This window comes from Magnolia sinica, chromosome 3 (assembly GCF_029962835.1).
Source record: "Magnolia sinica isolate HGM2019 chromosome 3, MsV1, whole genome shotgun sequence".
Taxonomy (NCBI): domain Eukaryota; kingdom Viridiplantae; phylum Streptophyta; class Magnoliopsida; order Magnoliales; family Magnoliaceae; genus Magnolia; species Magnolia sinica.
In genome coordinates, this window is record NC_080575.1 from 122537615 (window position 1) to 122556136 (window position 18522).

The 18522-nt window shown below is 38.6% G+C and overlaps 1 protein-coding gene across 3 annotated transcripts; it reads right to left on the minus strand.

Moving 5' to 3' along the window:
- Positions 1-7340: 7340 nt before the first annotated feature.
- On the minus strand, positions 7341-16912 carry LOC131241070 (protein SEEDLING PLASTID DEVELOPMENT 1). Of its 3 annotated transcripts, XM_058239706.1 has the most exons (9): positions 16281-16904; positions 13469-13683; positions 12755-12905; positions 11755-11946; positions 9384-9546; positions 8996-9240; positions 8162-8338; positions 7955-8077; positions 7341-7845 (listed from the first exon to the last, which is right to left on the minus strand). In XM_058239706.1, the coding sequence occupies exons 1-9, from the start codon at positions 16728-16730 to the stop codon at positions 7537-7539; spliced, it is 2025 nt and encodes a 674-aa protein (XP_058095689.1). In that variant the 5' UTR covers positions 16731-16904; the 3' UTR covers positions 7341-7536. The 3 variants fall into 3 exon arrangements, with proteins under 3 accessions (XP_058095689.1, XP_058095690.1, XP_058095691.1); XM_058239707.1 differs by lacking the exon at positions 8162-8338 and having other exon boundaries at positions 16281-16912; XM_058239708.1 differs by lacking the exon at positions 11755-11946 and having other exon boundaries at positions 16281-16911.
- Positions 16913-18522: the final 1610 nt, after the last annotated feature.

The following is an 18522-nucleotide window of genomic DNA, read 5'->3' on the forward strand; positions in this document are numbered from 1 at the left end:
AAGGTACGCATGTGATTTTTAATGTTATATTTTTCTTCTAATGGCTGTTGCTTCATGCATAACGACCTTGAAAGGAACATTTTAAAATGTCCAACGGTTTGTCCTTGTTTAGTAGTTAACTATTACATGTGTGCTACATTGAAGCCTTAATCTCAAAAGAAGAAGAAGAAAAAGAAAGAGAAAACCTCAGTCCTCCAATTGCATTCAATTGAATTACCTCTCAACTGGTTATAAGGTTTGATGACAATGATGATGAAATCCTTTTCCCTTGTTTTATCTCTAGCTATAGTGTCAGTTGAGTCATTAATGCATGCTTGACCATACATATCTCTTTGTGATGCTGGAAAGCCACTAGATGAAGATGGCCATGGAGTGGCTTACTCTTACATGAAAGGGGCACTCTTACTCAATCCTCTCTAATGGCCGTTGCTTCATGCATAGCTATAGTGTCAGTTGAGTCATTAATGCATGCTTGACCATACATATCTCTTTGTGATGCTGGAAAGCCACTAGATGAAGATGGCCATGGAGTGGCTTACTCTTACACGAAAGGGGCACTCTTACTCAATCCTCTCCATTGGCCCTTGAAATCCTTTTTTTTTCCCATTCATATGGGTATCAAACAACTCCAACCCTGTTCAGCAAAAATAGAATGCATTTTGGACTGCGGAGAACCTGCCTGGTAGCCTGGCTGGGGCAAGCAACAAAATGAATATTAGAAAGTGCCATGAAGATTATGCTATAGAATTGATCAAGTCCCCTTATTAATCTTTTATCCCGTTTTCATTTTCATATTGATTGAGGATGGAAGCATATTATTACTGGATTTATTAATTGATAACACAAAAATTATAGCCAAAAGAAATTTTTCATGAAGCAATATCGAGGTAGAGATGCGACGTCATTGACAAAGAAAGAAGCTTATCCTTACAAATCAGTTATCACTGATCATTGACATGCACTCATCGCTGATCAATCTGCAAATCCATTGGGCTCCAAAGGGATATACACGAAAAAACCTTGTTATCTAGCAAAAGAGTCAAGGTTATGTCCTACTTTGGATTGTAAAAAGTCCACTTTATTAATTTATTCGTTAATGGTGGATGCTTGTAGACGAGCACAAAAAAAAAATATCATTCGCCTAAGATTATGCAACAATAAATAAGTTATTGATTTTCCTCACAAAAAGTAAACGTGGAATACTAGGATCTCAAGTTTGGATCAGGAGAGCATCTTTGTAACAATTGCCTTGGGGTTATTGATTATCCGCGTAATCTTCTAACTTTAAAATTTCAACGCACATTGGTTTGGCAACTTCGGCTCTATCCACAGGCGCCGTATGAAGACAAGAATATATTTCTTAATGGCGATGCTGACTCTTCTTATTCAGTCATATCGTCATTTTCATCACGGCAAGAGATTTATACAACTAAAGACAAGCTCCATACAAGGTTGACAATTCAGAAAATTGAATACATAATTCACAACATTGTTTAATTGCCAAAGCATAATATAAAATAGAGGTTAAATACGCTAGTGTGATAATGCACAGTACCTACACCGGAGCAGTGATTGCAGTGTCGATTATATCAGCCGATACTATTGATATCACAGTGTCGGTACAAAACTAAGCCATAATTGGAAACTTCTCATTATCAATCAATATATCACAATGTATCACAATGTATTTATGATATATCGATACATTGTGATATTCTGAAAATATTGTTGCTGCAAATTCCCTGATATTTCTGATATGTATTGCATGTATAAATGATACTGCACTTGCGTCGGAGCCCTTCTGAAAAATTTTAGAAAATTCGCAAAAAAAAAGAAAAAAAAGAAGATTTTCCCTGAAATTTTTGTTAGGATTATGTTACTAAGGGAATTTCCACCAATCACTTTCATTTGTTTGAAGGAAAAAAAAAATGGATTCGAAAACCAAGATCGAAGAGAATGTGGTACCAAAAATCCAACCAGTGATTTTTTGCAATTTAAAACAATTTTCTCTTGTTTAAATTATTTGGAATCTGTGAATGAAGTTAGTAATCCATGATTTTGCATGTTTTCTATGCTCAATCATGGAATTAGACCTCCGATTTTCGAATTTGGAAAAAAAAAAACGAGAGGATATGGGGAAATTTTGAAATTTCCCTGATTTTGATCCATTTAAGTTGCACCAAGAGCGTAAAAATTTCTATGAGGGTGATTGACGGAAAAATTTCTATGAGGGTGATTGACAGAACTTTTTGAAAATTTTGAAAAAATATTAAAAATATCGATAAATAAATAAAAATAATTTGTTTGAAAAAATTACATTGACCAGATGTTATCTATCCCTTATATTTATGTATTCATGAGTGTATGTTGATCTCAACATCAGCTACACTCATTTATTTATTTTCAAAAATAAATTTATTTATTTTTATTTTATATATATATATATATATATATATTAAATGCACAGTACACATTTTAGGACAGATTTGGCTTGAGAATGTACTGGTTGTGTTTCAAACATGTCTTCTATGATTTAAATTATATGAACTCATTTTGAACATACTTGCATCACTTCATATGCTTCTGTATCCCAAGGGTGCAATACATGCGTCGACACCAATACTGAAAACACTGCACGAGAGTAGCTTGATTTCACTCCTAAGCTTTACTCTATAAGATGTTGGGAACCGAGTCAAATCCTGTAGGCAATATGACACATCAGCCATCAAAATGGGCCCGAGTGGACCCACAGCTCTGCACGATTGTTATATCAGGTTTTCAGTTCTATCCACGGGTCTGATAAATGTATTTGAAGGGTTTAGATCTCCTTTTGGGCCCTGTACTTGCAAATGGATGGCGCAAAACAATATTTAGATCACTATATGGACCTCATGTGGTCCCATATATGGCAGCAAATACAAACTGCAGGCTCCTCAGAGCCATACAGTTTACAGTTCTAGAGCTCTAAGTACCTTGGACAGCAAGAAGCCCAGGATAGCATTTCTTTATCTGTTAACCATATCTTTTCAATAGCTTTATTCTATCCATTAACAGTCCCTATTGGACCAGAAATTTTCTTTGTTTATTTAAGACTGTTGCACGTAAAGCCATTTGAGTGAACAATGAAAACTAGCCAATGATTATTTTGAATACGGGAATGTGTTTTCTTTTCTTTTCTTTTCTTTTCTTTCAGATTATTGTGATGGGTTTCAATTCTAGGGGTGCAATGCCCTAGAAACCTCTGAAGTGTGATGCCTTACATGGGTTTTGCAGGTAGTGATTCCGCGTAGTTATCCTCTTATCTGCTGTGTTTATTCAATTATTGCTGGATTCCTGATAGATTGAAGTTATGTTGTATTTGAAGATCTTGATCTCTAAATTGGTCAGTTCCTTCAAAATTTACAGTTCCTCAAAACTTTATGCAATTTAAGTTCTAGATCTTCTATTTATTGCATCACTATATCTTGAACATCAAACAAATAAACAAAACCCATGTCCCATTTTTACCATAATGCCGGCAAGAGGCATTGAGCTTCAGAGATTTCTTCAATATACCCTTGCAACTGTACCCACATGGCATGAATACTGTCAGTGAAATGAATTTAAAGGAGCCATTGCATTTAAGCATCGTTATTTGTTGCTTTTGCTTCATGTTTATGTATTCTGCTTGAGGTTAGTCTATAATCATCTCGTGTTGCTTCACAATGAAAACAGTAGGTAAACTGATAATGAACAGTTTAGCAACTTATTTGGGTGTGACAAGATATGGGTGTCAGGTTCATTTGTTAGGGAAGTCTTACGCATTAGTCTGCAGTCAAGATCTGGTTTGACATGGAAGTGTAGGACTATATCTGGGTGCTATATATCCCAAAGTATTTCAGTTTGCAGAGAAAGAACAGGTGATATCTCTTCTTTTTAAAAATAATAATAATAATAATAATAATAAATAAAGGTAACGAAATTTTGTTAAGAAGAAGCCTAAAAAAACATAGGCAAATTACAACAAAGAAGCCCAACACAATGGGGGAGTGGTTACAATTTACAAAGGAATTGAGACATGAAGCCCACCCCATGACATCCACCTTGACCCTTCCAAGTACCTCCGAAGCCAACCCACTTCAATTTCTAAAGCATCGATTATTCATTTCTCCCCAAATGGCCCAAAGACTCGCTAACAAAGCTAACCTCCAAACCCCTTTTTCCCTACACCCCCATGCCACTCTAGCAAGAAACCTTCCATAGATCCTGGCATCACCCACTTCACTCCAAAGGATTCGAAGAAGCCCTCCCACACCACTCCAGCAAAGGGACAATGGATGAAGAGATGGTTCACCAACTCTGCTCCCCGCATGCACAACACACAATAGCTTGTGTTCTGTTTCACCAATAGCTCGAGTTCTGTTTTGCCAATAGCTTGTGTTCTGTTCCATTTAAATCTGATCTTAACAACAGTAAAAAAGTAACAAAAATATCGAGAAAACTATTTTTAGTTTTAGCTACTGTTTTTGCAGTGACAGGCTGAGCTTGATCCTGAGATGTTAATGTTGAAGCAAGAACGACTGCCACTAATTTAGTGACCCTTTTAGATCTAGCGTCTCTCTAGTTATTCATAGGATTCTTATCCATCAAAAGCTTGTTGTAAGTTTCAGAACATAACAATTTCAAGAATTTTGCTGCAACAATTGGAATCACGATAACTCGTTACACAAACAGTAAATACTTTGCAGGTTCTTCCTCATGCCATGATTTGGGGGCTTTTTGGCTTGAGAGAGGAACAATTGCATCTCCCATATCCAAAGTAATGGAAGTAATCTTAATTTCTATTATTGATTGAGTCTTGGTAGGAAAGAATCAGGGGCAATATGTTTTCCAATCTCAAGTTGAATTGAATTTTGATGTTGGATGTTCAAACGGTGAGAATCAAGCCTAGATGATAAGCTCCCCTGGCCAGACCTATCAAAACCAAAATTTGACAATGGTTCAATGCGAAAATTGCATCAAGTGGTTGTGGAACTGCTTTGAATTAATAAGAGTACAACCGCACTGCTTTGAATTAATAAGAGTACAATCGCCCTTGTTCTCTCTCTCTCTCATATATATATATAGGAAAAGGTTCTATGTGGTCGAGCTCATGGGAACTTCCCATGAGGTCGAGCTATGTGGGCCCACCGTGATGTATGTCGAACATCAACACCGTGCATTTGATGGGTCCCCTTTAAATTAAGGGATATCCCAAAAATCAGCCATATAAGGAACTCAGGTGGGCCATACCATCTAAAATCATGCGAAGACATGACTAAAACATATAAAAGCACTTGGTGGGGCCCAACTGAAATTTGGATGCATCTGAAACTTGATCTGACTCCTCATCCAAGTGGGACACACATAATGGATAGGCTGGATTTGTGAACCAGTTCTCAGTGGGCCCAACAAATGATTATGAATGTTTTAATGGAGGGTAACCCCTCTCAACTTTTGTATGTGGTGTGGCCCACAAAAGTCACGGATTGACTTGATTTTTAATCCCTAGGCTCACCATGGAATGGTGCATCTGACTGATGGGGTAGATGTTCGACATGCATCATGGTGGGCCCATACAGCTCGACCTAATGGGAAGTTCCCATGAGCTTGACCGCATAGAACCTTTCTATATATATATATATATATATATATATATATATATATATATATATATATATATATGATGCGATACTTATGACATAATAACTATTTGACCAGGGTTTTTGATGGGCATGATTCGATTATATCGGCAAGCCATAGACCATGTCCCACATGAAAATCCAAACATTCAATTAAAAAGGGGAATCTATGCAGGTCCAAGCAGACATAGGCTAGGACTGGACCAATAAAAATTATAACCCAAACGATGTCAAAAGGAAATAAAATCAACTACTCATGCATAAAAATCAGTCCCTAATCCAAGGGATTCCCTAATTTCAATTCAAGGAACCCTAAGGTGATAAAAAGGGACAAATCAATTAGGGATCATGTAATCTAGAGTTAGGATTCATGAAAAACGGCTATGAGAGGATAAAAGAGGATAAAAACCTGAGCCAAAAGATGATCCCGCGTGTGGACAGCAACAATGGCCCAGACGGACGTACGTGTGATCCCGACCGCACGTGTGTGGGGCCCACTATTCAGAAAAAGGCCACCTTGGCCCTGGTCGGCCAGGGATGAACTCCAAAACCTCCAAATCTCAGCTCGATCCGATGTACGGTTTGTGCGTGGTGCTCCGCCAAAGTTTCAGCTCGCTTGCGGGCCGAAATCTAGAAACCTGCTGTAATGAAGAAATCTGATGCAACAAAAAGACAAATTCGAAGTACGGATGGTGGGGGAAGATGGAAAAAAAGATGATGGAAAATGGGGGTGAATTGATATCGATGTGGCTTCGTACCACGGTAGTTAGCCCTTTGAAAAGGGAGGGTTTCGCACCCACTTTTGAATTCTTCCACAACTCACGAAGAGAGTAGAAAAATAAAACAGGAATTTTTTATTAACTTCAATCAATGAAAAGAACTACAAGGGGTGCCTATTTATAGGGAGAACCCTATACCCAAAAACTCGCACCATATGCGACACCTATTACTTAGTGAAGAAGTAAACTAAAATAAAAATCAAACAAGGAAATCTAAAGCGTTCACGATGTTCTAAATAATAACAATAAGCAAAATCTAAAATATAAAACTAATCCGACGAGTGGGCCATGATGACGAGATCCCATGGTGGGCTTTTCTTGACTATCAGGCCACTTTTCTGAACCAAAACTTGACTTCGAGCTAGGAGGCCCTCCCTGGACGTCGTCATCGAGCCAGATCGATGGTGGGGTTCTCCTTCTACGTACGTACGTGCGTAGGGGGGCGGCATGAGTGCGCGTGATGTCCCCATCAATATATATATATATATATATATATATATATATATATATATATATATATATATATATATATATATATATATATATATATATATATTGGTTTGGTTCGGGAGAGAGGATCCAATGAGGACGAAGCAAGGGTGAGGGTCTCATGTCATATGCGTCCACTTTCACCGGCTGTCTTCTTAATTTTGGGGACTCATCGAATGCGATTGCTTGAACCTCGAGGAGGGCTCCAAGCCATACACTAACAAAATTGGATCTCATTTCAATGATGGCCAGAGAGAGTGCATCAAGACTATGCATCTCGTGTAAGCCCTGCCCCGTCATTAGTTTGTATCCCTTTTCTTTTCAGTATTTCTCAACAAAAATAAATAAAAATCGAGGACCTCAACGCCGCCACCTACAAAAAATAGTGTGATGACCATTGTCATCAAAGTAATGATAAAATATAAACATTATCACTAAACTGAAAATATGAAGAACCACATTCTGGGTAATGTACTTCAAATCCAGTCAACAACAATCAAAGCATAAAGTTGGATAAACATCATAAGATACCTCAAAATCAAAGGCAAGCAAGCTTGCGCCAAAAATTACAGCTACAGATCGCAGTAGTACACTCCAAAACATCCTTACTAATCAGGGAGGAAAGGTAATTTAGTCATGCTATTACATGAACCATTGATATCACTAGGACTGCTCGAATTGTTAAAATTACCAACTGAATCAACCAGTCCATCATCAAATTCATTCCCTTCTGTCCTGGCAGCATGGAGTGGAAGGATGCAAACTCGTGCATCAGGTTCCTCCCCAACTTTCTCCGACTGAAGCTGATATTTTTTAGCAAGGTCCATCTGAAGAGACCTGATGGCAGGCGACCGTGGGAGTAGCTCCACAGGCTCCCCTTTAGGAATTACAATCTGTTCAATCGCTAGTCTAGCCTCCTGCCAGATCAAGGACATTTTTATACATTCTCAGCAAACAACTAGAAAGAACTTTAGAAATGTGCGAGGTAATCAAATAAGCATGTCAAAAGATAAGATCCAGTTTTACCTCTAATGCATCAATTTTCTCTGATGAACTCATCTTGTCTTCAGCTTCTAAATCCTTGAACCCATCAGCATGTTTACTGACAAAGGCACGAATGGCCTTTGTGATCTGCAGCAAAGAGCTTGTCTACAAAGGAAAAAGAAAAAGGCATCACTTAAGAGTGATCGTGGAATAGTGTTGAAACACAGAAAAATTTGCGAGTCACTCTACCTTTGTCACATAAATGGGTATGTCATGAGATTTGGCAACTGCTTGAATTCGTGGATTCTTCTTGAGCTTGGAGAATAAGGCAAGAAATGCATCTGCCTTACTGATATTATCAGTCAATTCAACCACATCATCCATTCTCAGCCCTTTAATTGCTTGAACCACACTTGCCTCCAGGATCTAGAATAACTGCTCACCCTATAAGTTCCAAACTGAAAATTTTTTTATGCCAATTAGCTACTTCAAGATGCGGCTAGTGGAAAGCATTCATGACTTCAGCAGAGATTGGAATTAAGATCCTTCTCAATATGCCTATTCTCGCATTATGGAGATGTTTGACAGGGTGGGATTCAATTGTTAAAAAAAGGATGTTTTTTATACATAAAGTTAGTTAGACATTCATGTTCTGAGACGGGCCTTTGAAATTTTCTTTTTTACATTTGCAATTGAAAAGCTTAATTTATCACAGAAGTAGAGAAATAAATAAATAAAATAAAATAACTGATGTTGTAACACAAGTATCTCACAGTAAAATACTGATATCAATGCACCAGGATCTCATTCTTTCAGATTCTCTGTAGTTATTATTCATGATTGGGTGCATAGCTCCCTATCAAATAGGCCAATTCATGGCATACTAGTTCTCACTTAGTTTTGCTTCCAACAATGAGATAAGTAATGGATAGTTGGGAGTTCTGTCATTGCAGGTGGTGTCTATCAGATTAGGGTTCTTTCTCGGGAAGTGGAGGTCACCAAATAAAGTTGTTAGGCAACAAGGCAATCTTTAAATTGAATGGAAGTCATGTAATCAAGACATTAAGGTGATATAACTCTTACCCCATAAACATAGAGATGGAGCTGCACCTCATCTCTGGAAGGAATCTCTTCCATTTTTGCAGCAAACTCAGAAGTGAATTCATTATAGCTAATTCTTTCATCATTTATCTCTAGAAGATCTCCATCCACGATTTCATCTTGCTCATGAGAGGAAATGTCACTGAAAGGTTCTATTGGAACAGCAACCATTTCATGTGCGAACCCCTGACTGTTTATCTTGCAAACTTCAAAATTTGGGGATCGACCTGTACCCAAGACAACAAGAAAATATAACAAATAGTAAAGAGAGTGACCATATGGAACCATTTTGAGAACATGAAAAAAAAAAAAAAAAAAACAAATGCAGATGTATGAGGAAACGTAAACATGTGCATGCACACATATGCACCTGAAAGGAGAGCATCGACTGTTGCCTCTAAACTACGATGAACTCGTAGCTCAGTCTTAGAAATAATCTCCACACCACAGGTAAATGTCGAAGGTCCTCTACGCTCCAGCACAGTCTTCTGGACACCCCTCCTACTAGCTTCTTCATCACCTAAGGTAACGCTCTTAAATGCATGAACCGACATAAGCCATTAGGAAAAACTAGCTCATTCTTTTCCAGAACTTAATAACCATAAATGATGAACAGTAATCAGTTTCAAAATTTTGTTTAAAAAATACCGAACATTGTCTTAAATTGGTATAAAAATCATCACCATCGTCTAAGCCTTATCCTAACTTATTGGGGTTGGCTACAATGTTTTTTGCCATTCCACTCTAGCAAAAAACTTGGTATAAAAACCATATGCTAGTCTATGCCTATTTTTGCATAAACATGGTCATGGCAATGTCCCACAAACACATTTATTTTCGTTTTTTGCTTTTGGAAATTCCACAACTATTTCTACTGGATTCTTTTCTTAAAGGATCACATGTAAGGGTGTCAAATGGTGTGCTGTAACAGCCGTTACGTAACACTAACAGTGGCAACCATTATGCATTACAAGGTCGTAACGGCCATTACGGTAAAAATGACCTGTAACGACCGCATAACGGTCCGTTACGGAGCGGATAAGAAAGAAAGAAAAAAGGTCATAACAGTCACGGTGGTAGCCGTAATCATTACGGTCACCATTACTATTACAGAATACCTTGGTAATCAAGCCAGCCCATCCGGTCTTCAAGCTTGCCCCATCAGGGTTCCCAGGTCGGGCTTGGACCCATACTGCTAGGATGGTTCTATTGTCTTGGTTATTGGTCCATGGGTCTGGGTTAGGCTAGTGAAACCTAGACCAATAATGTGTATTTGTCACGTGCGCACATGTTATGTGTTACGTATCACCCCAAGGCCGAAATAGCTAGGACAAGGCTATGCTGATAATATGCACATTGCATATCATTAATGTACATGTAGAAATGGCTTAACAGGATGGGCTCAGGCTTCACAAACTTTTAATCAGGCTGGGCTTAGGGGCCTCAAAAAAGTAAAGCCCACTTCAGACATTGTCAGGTACAAGTTTGATGGGGATATCGGAGGACCTACTTGGATGTACTAGAGACGGAGACGACCAGCCACATTAGCACAACTTTCTTTGTGGATGGGAAACGAGTTCCAGATGGGCCCGCCAGGCCATTTTGAAGACCCCACATGCATTGGATATGCATCAGGAAGATCCCACCTTGGGACGATGCATGTGGGCTGCTTAAGAGATCAGTTTAGTCATAAGATTTCTATTTCGTGTTGATTCGACTGTTGGATCTTTCCGATTAGGCCATCGGGCCACCACATCTTTTAGATTTGGGTCCCTTGGACTTTGATATTGCTTTCTTTATTTTTTTTGTTATTTTTAAGAGTTATTTGATGGTTGAGATTGATAATATCTGCTTTAGTTTTCTTATTTTGGATAATGGAACACTTAAGTGAGTGGCATAGTAGTCATTATATTGGATTTTAATTCCGAATTTTTAATTATAAGAGCATAGGGAGGGTGGATTTCCAACCCTAGTAGTGTTATTGAGAAGAAAAAAGAAGAAGAGTGGAGCTCTCTTGTGTGAAAGAATTTTCCTCCTTATTTTCTAAGATTTTTTTATTAAAAAAAAAAAAAAAACAACCTCCCTTCCAATTAAACTGTGGAAGGGTAGAAGCTTGTTTGGTGGTGGATTCCAAGGTACATCATTTCTTTTCCTTTTCTTTGAAAGGTATTCTCTTCTTCTCTTATTTTCCTCTTTTTCTTTCCATTACAACCTTCTAAACCCTAGATCTTCAACTTCTTATTTTCCCCAATTTCTAAAAACCCTAATTCCAAAATCCCCAATTCCGATGAACTCTAATTCTCCATATTTTAGATTTTCCCCTTCCTAACCCTAATCATAAAACCTACTAGTTATTCCCTTGAGTGTGAAACGTGCCTACGCTAGATTGGAAGTCCCAACTTCCAAGTGGGCCACTCTTGAACTATTTTATATTTTCGTACACCGTATATGTGAAAACCTAGGATCTTCATATTATAAATCTGAATTTTTTTAATCTATTATGAGGATATGCTTGATTTTACAAGTTGATTGCTGAAATTAATATGTAATTGATCTCTTATCATGCATCCTATGATAGTTTCCATCATCCTGCATTAAAGCTGATCCTGAACTGGCCCAAGCCGGCCCATCGACATCCTTACTGATAAAAATGATTGTACATAACATTTTATTTCTCCATCTGACTTTCTACATGAAGCTAAAATAAACAAAATGCACCAAATGAACACATTATGTCATACCTGTATCCCTCCAACAAGCATCTCTAAAGAAGGATTCATTATCAGGTTCTCAATTGTTACTCCATGAGCGGTGGAAACAAGCTGGATTCCACGTTGGGCAATCGTACTTGCAGCCACTGCTTCAAGTTTGGTGCTGATTTCATCAATTACAATTACTTGGGGCATATGATTCTCCACTGCTTCAATCAGGACCTGGAGAATGTGAATAGTAAAAAACAAGAACACTACTAATGGATGATGAAACGATGTTAACAAGGACAGATTTGTTTCAGTACACTAATTTAAGAGCAATTATTCAATAAATGTCCAAAACAAGCATTTACATACATGCATTCTCAGTATTTTGAAAAAGCAAATGATACGATTATGCACCTACGTAGTGCAAATCAGAGTTGAAGAAAAATAAATTCAAAATCAACTGGTGATTCAATACGATTGGACTCTTACTTCCGAGTCAATAGAAAAAAAAATTGAAATCAACATATTTTTGCATGCACAAGAATGGGTAACCAATCATTAACTCATCTTATTTATTCATAAACTCAACCAAGCTTATGCTAAGCATAAACGAAGGGTTAAGAAGTGTACCAATCTCTTTTATATATATATATATATATATATGTCTTCTAGCCAAACCCAATTAATTGGGATAAAGCTTTAGATGATAATGATGATGATTCATTATGTTTCTTCTGAGTTATTTGTTGTTTCCCTCCTTTCCTATAATCTTATAGAGGAAAGACTCAAGCAATTCACAAATCACCCAGGATAATATGACAGTAGAATAAATCCACATTGAATAGCACAAAATATCTCAGCAAACCAAAGTGTAAAAGCAAGAGAATCTTCCTCTTCAAGGAACTAAATGCAGTCCTGCTTTCTAAACTGAGATGCTCATAACAAATACAGACATATAAAAGAGTTCCAAATGCTTGCATTTTCTATTAAGAGAATGATGTATAAAAGAACTATTCACATGAAGAATACTTTAGTGTCAGACCTTATGCTGCATATCAGAATTGGGAACTTGCATTCTACGAGCAGCACCAATCCCTTCATGAGGAATGTCACCATCACCACCTATCTCATTTGAGGTGTCAACAATCATCACTCGCTTACTATGATCATCTGCAAGCATCCGAGCTATTTCCCTGTAAAATCATGGATATTAAGGTCCTTGTGCTATAGCTAGATTCGCACGCCAATATACTTGCATTTTTAGAAGTTCAACTGTTACATGCCAAGTTTATTTTAGGAATGAAGTAATCAATGCTACTCAAGTCAGGCTATTTGCAAGCGCCCATCCTTTTTAAGACGAGCAGGAGTTACTTTCACTCATTCAAAAAGCATCATGATTGATGAATTGCCAGAAAGATGAAACCTCTACTTGCTTGAGTTTATAATAAACTGAGGAACACAACTGCTCACCATATTGATGTAATTCTAGTCGCAAGTTTACAGCTGAAAACTGAATGGAATTAGCAGAATGATGCAGTAGAGGTGGGCCATGAGTGACCATTTATATCTTTCTCTATAAAGAAATAAGGAATCTGAGGAAAGTGCCCAGAGAATAAGCATTGTTTGCATCTGATCTATCTGGCTAGAACATCTGGGTGAAAATCTTCCTTTCGTTAGGTAGCATGTGTGATGCTCTTGAGAGAAATGTGAAACATTGGAAGCATGTAAATCCCATCAATAAGTAGGAATAACAGACCTAATAATTGTAGTCTTTCCAACTCCTGGAGGCCCAATGAGCAATAGAGAATCCCCATCCTTAACCAAATCCCGCAACAAATTAGCACTTCCAGATATTGCACGGCCAACACGACAAGTTAAACCTATTATTACACCCTTACGGTTTCTGATAGCACTGATGCGGTGCAATGTTCGACTGATGCCTGCACGATTGTCAGTAGCAAAGTCACCAACCTGCAATGGAAGTTCCCAATAAGAGAGGAAGTAATAAGGGCATAATTCCATACTCATTTACTGCCATATTTGGCACAAGACACCAAAGCCCATGCTTGAAGTAGTAAACAAAAACTATAATGAACAGAAGAGAAGAAGATGCATAAAAGAGAGAGAGAGAGAGAGAGAGAGAGAGAGAGAGAGAGAGAGAGAGAGAGAGAGAAGAAAAACAATGTGAGTTCCTCCCCAATACCGCAGATCCAAGAAAATGCCATAATCATAGATTATTATCATGATTGTTTATCTGTTGTATGCATTTCAAACATCAACGACTTATGCTGGATACAGAATTGGGGCAACAAAATATAAAAGTGGAGAATATTAAACTACCGCTCACAAAAAAAAGAAAAAAAAGAAAAAAAAAGAAGAAGAAGAAGTCTTTAAGTTGAAGACCCTATAATTTAAATAAGTAGATCTCTATCACCAGTATTTAACACGGCAAGGAGAGGCAATGATGCCCTCTCCCTCTCCCGTTTACACCTCTGCCTCGGGCCCTACCCTCCACCTTTTGGACTATGCAAACACGCCTCTGCCTCGGGCCCCACCCTCCACCCTTTGGACTGTGTAAACACGCCTCCACCTTATGTGTGGCATATTTATTGCAACTGTCACCTAATTATTGCCATAAAGGATTCCTTTATTGCCCTTTCGACTTTGATTGTTTCTATTACACCCAATCGGATAAGTGGAACTTTTGGGCCGAACTGACAATGACTGTATTGCCCTTATGTTAATTGATTTGTGTGATGCCAATTTAGACCTTTTAGACTACTAATATGATTGCGTATGAATCTCATTAAAATTAAACATCTCAAAAGTACTTTCTGATTGACTAGTACAAGACCCTCTCTCAACTGATGTAATGAGAAGGAATAGCGTCCAAATCAGTTGTCGTCGATCTCTTAAAAGGAAAAAATAACAATAAAATTGACATGAACAATTTTGATGACTAGCATAGATCTGTGAGGATCCTATTGGACAAAGGAAATGTGTTGTACACATTAAAAACCGAAGACAAAAATGAAGATGTTCTGATAAGTAGCATGAAACTTGCATACATGAAATGAAAGGAAAAAAAAAACAACAACAACAAAACAACTAGAAATATCATTCTTTGCTCTATGCACAAAGATTTGATCCCCGCCTACAAAACTTATGAGATTGTCAAGGATATGTGGGATGCCCTAGTTGAATCCTATGCCAAAATATCATATGCAAAAATTAGGGTGAGGCAAATAGAATTCAATGCATATAGGATCTTGGTTGGATGCTCCATTAAGGATAACATTTGAAACATGGAACAGATGATGACAGAGTTAAGAAATGTAGGCTGCAGCTTAATAGAAAATTAAAAAATCATTGTGATGTTTCAATCTCTGCCAAATTCTTGGTTCCACATCAAAGATATTTTAAATCACAACAAAGCAATCAAGACTTTTAAAGACTTAACTCACCATTTAGAACAAGAAGTTGAAAACAAGGTTGTTCAGTCTAGAAACAATGTAGTTTTTATTGTCGAAAGTTAAAAGAAAGATGTCCGATAAAAAAAAAAAAAAAAAAAGGTTAGGAATAGAGTGCTCCCAATAATTGATCCAATGCACCTTATAGTCCATCCATTCTTCCTCGTTTCCATCCATATCTTCAAATCATATTGTGAAAATGCCAACATTGCCCAACAATATACTATGCCTTAACACTCCCTAGCAAGATGGTGTAGCCGAAAGGAGAAACATGACTTTACTAGATATCATCTTCATCTATTACTTTGTGACTATCAGATCGTATTTGTGCTATGAAATCCCCAGTTTCATTGGAAGATTGAATTGTTTTAAGCTAATTCCTATTGTAAATGAATCAATGTGAGCCGTTTATAGTAAAACTGATATTGCTTTTGTTGTTTTAGTCTTTAGAGGTGTTACACCAGCATAAGTGTGCGATTTAGGCTGGGTTTAGTGTTTTTTTTTTTTTTTTTTTTTTTGGGGGGGGGCGGGGTTCGTGGTGGTTAACCCCTGATCTTAGCCATTTCCTGCTGGGCTCCACTGTGCATGGGTTCAGTTTCAAAAATGGTTAGTCATATGATTGGTTGGTCAGCCATTGGCTAACTGTTGATCTGTAGAAATCAATCCAACCGTTGAGATTGCTCAATTGACGGTACTTTTGGGGAATGAAGTATCCATGATAGGGTAGTCCGTATGAATTGCCTGGATATCTGAGAGGTGAGCCATTTGTCCTGTTGTTCTGTAGAACTGAATGCGCCACTGCTTGTTTCTCAAGGGAATTTGAATTAGTGGGCCCACTTCTATGGCCCATTAAATGATTTGTTTACTGTAAGAATCGGCCAGATGCTTTATTGAGTTGGGCTTATCCCAATGATCTATCTTACACAGACTTTATATGTCATTTGATTATTTTTAGGATTTATTACTCCAAACGTTGTCGTGCATGCTGCAAATACTTTACACCTGTAATCAGATTACCAAAACCACTTCCGGTTCTTCAAATTCGGTTTGAGTCCAATCCAAAGACATCAGACGAAATTCGAATAGAATTTCACTCACCTGTGATGTAGCGTGTTCCAGATCGGCGAACGTGATTGGTTGATCAGATAGAACAAAGTCGCCGGAGGGGAAACGGGCCAAAGGCGTCCTACCCAAATCCATCACGATCTCGATAAGGTGGTGGCGGTCCGGATGCTCACTCACCTTTCGCCGCATCTCATCGGGTAAAAGCGCCAACAGGCGACCCAATTCGACATCGAAATCATCATCCGTTGTGGGAGCAGATGAATTGGAGCAAGAATTCAAACGCTTTGTTGGAGATTTTGGAAAGGAGGAAATAGGGCTTGAGATGAATTTGCATTTGTAGCAGACCGAGAAAGGTTGGGAACGGAGGGAAGCGGATTTCTGTTGGGATGTACGGAAGGTCTGTTTTGTGGGGGTTGGAGGCGGGAGAGGGAGCTGAAGCATGGGAGCTATCAGGCCTTCCCGCGGGAGTGCTAACATGCGCATGGATGCGAAGCGAAGTTAGCAACCGGACTCCAATCTAATTCATTACACTTTCACGATTTGGTAGGAAACACGAGCGGCTGCCCAATCAGTGGATCGGACCATTTTGAGAACCTCCAAAAGAAGAGATGCGTAGGCTCAGCCAGTTCGCGCGAGAGATTGAAGACGCGCACACGTGTGTAAAACACAGACCACTCATTCGATGGGACCCAATCCAAAAACAATTCCTTGCACTCATCGGTTAGACTGCGAGTCATCATTTTTCCTGAATGTTGATTTTCTCATATATATGCATGGCCCACCTGATAAGTGGATTTGTACTGCTACTTGAGCCAGAGCATGTTCGCGAAAGACCTCACCTGGTGGATGGTCTGATCTTTCAGAAACGTGCCACTTTTCTCCATGCTCCACAGATCGGGGAAGCGGATTGGCTGGTGTACCACACACCACCGATGCGGCTGGTGTGTTAACGTCACCAAGTTCTCTGGGTTCCATCATGAGGTATGAGTTATTTCCAAACCGTCCGTCCACTTGGTGAACTCGTCGTAAGGCTTGAACCGGAAAATAAGACAGATCCAAAATTCAAGTGGACCACACTGTAAAAAGCAGCAGAGGATTGAACGCCTGCCATTGAAACCCTTTCGGGGGTCACAGAAACTAAGATATTTGTTTTTTCTATTCATCCAAGCCTGTGTGACGTTACGGTGGGCCCTACGAATGTTTTAACGGCGAAAATCATTGTTCCCACGGAAGCGGATTGGTCCCTACCAGCAGCCAATGACTGGTGGTCAGTGCTCTGTGGGCTCCACCATGATGTATGTGTTTCATCTATGCCGTCCATCTATTTTTATAGATCATTTTGTGTTATGAGATAAAAAATGAGGTATATCGAATTCTAATGTAGACCACATTAGAGGAAACAGTGATGAATGAACGTTGACCATTAAAATCATTTTGGGGACCATAAAAGCTTTGGATCAAGCTGATATTTATTTTTTCCCTCATCTGGGTCTTTATGACCCAGTAAATAGATTGGATGTCAAATAAACAGTACAGCGGGCCTTAGGAGGATTTTAGTGGTGGATATCCAATCGTTATTGTTTTCCTGTGGTGTGGTCCATCCAAGACTTATATCCCTATCATTTTTTGTATAAATCCCTAAAATGATCCGTAAAAATGGATGAATGGAATGGTGAAAAAAATACATCATGGTAGGTCCAACGGAGCACCGATCACCAGCCACGGGGCTTGTGTCAGGGGAGTAGCCAATCCGTCTCTTGTTCCACTGCTATTTGTGGTGTGGTCTAGTTGAGCCTTGGAAATTACTCATTTTTTAGATCAAGATCTAAAATGATCTGGCCAAATGGATGAACAGTATAGATATAATAAATATATCATTGTGGAGCCCCTGTAACTTTGATCTCCTTTGAACCGTTCGTACAACTCAGAGCTTGAAGAGCGTGTATTCGCACGACACGTAGCCCTACCAGCTAGGTTGCTGGTGTGTGTGGTACACCAGCCAATCCGCTTCCAATCCGTGGACTAGCGCTGGCGCGAGTTGCACGGACGGTTCAAAAGAGATCAAAGTTACATGGCCCCAAAATGATGTATTTATTATATCCACACCGTTCATCCATTTGGTGGGATCATTTTAAATTATAAGGCCAAAAATGAGTCACATCGAAAGCTCAAGTGGACCACACTACAAATAGCAGTAGTACAATGATTCTTACCGTTAAAACATTCATAGGGCCCAGCACAACGTTCATTTTCCACCGTAACATTTATTTCACTT

What these genes read in the sequence shown, in the direction of transcription:
- LOC131241070 (XM_058239706.1), bottom strand. Translation starts at nt 16,730, where the DNA reads ATGCGCATGTTAGCACTCCCGCGGGAAGGCCTGATAGCTCCCATGCTT. An exon ending in TGCTTGTTGGAGGGATACAG is followed by an intron (nt 9,547 to 11,754) that starts GTATGACATAAT and finishes CATGCATTTAAG; the next exon opens with AGCGTTACCTTAGGTGATGA. An exon ending in TACCCATTTATGTGACAAAG is followed by an intron (nt 8,078 to 8,161) that starts GTAGAGTGACTC and finishes TTTCCTTTGTAG; the next exon opens with ACAAGCTCTTTGCTGCAGAT.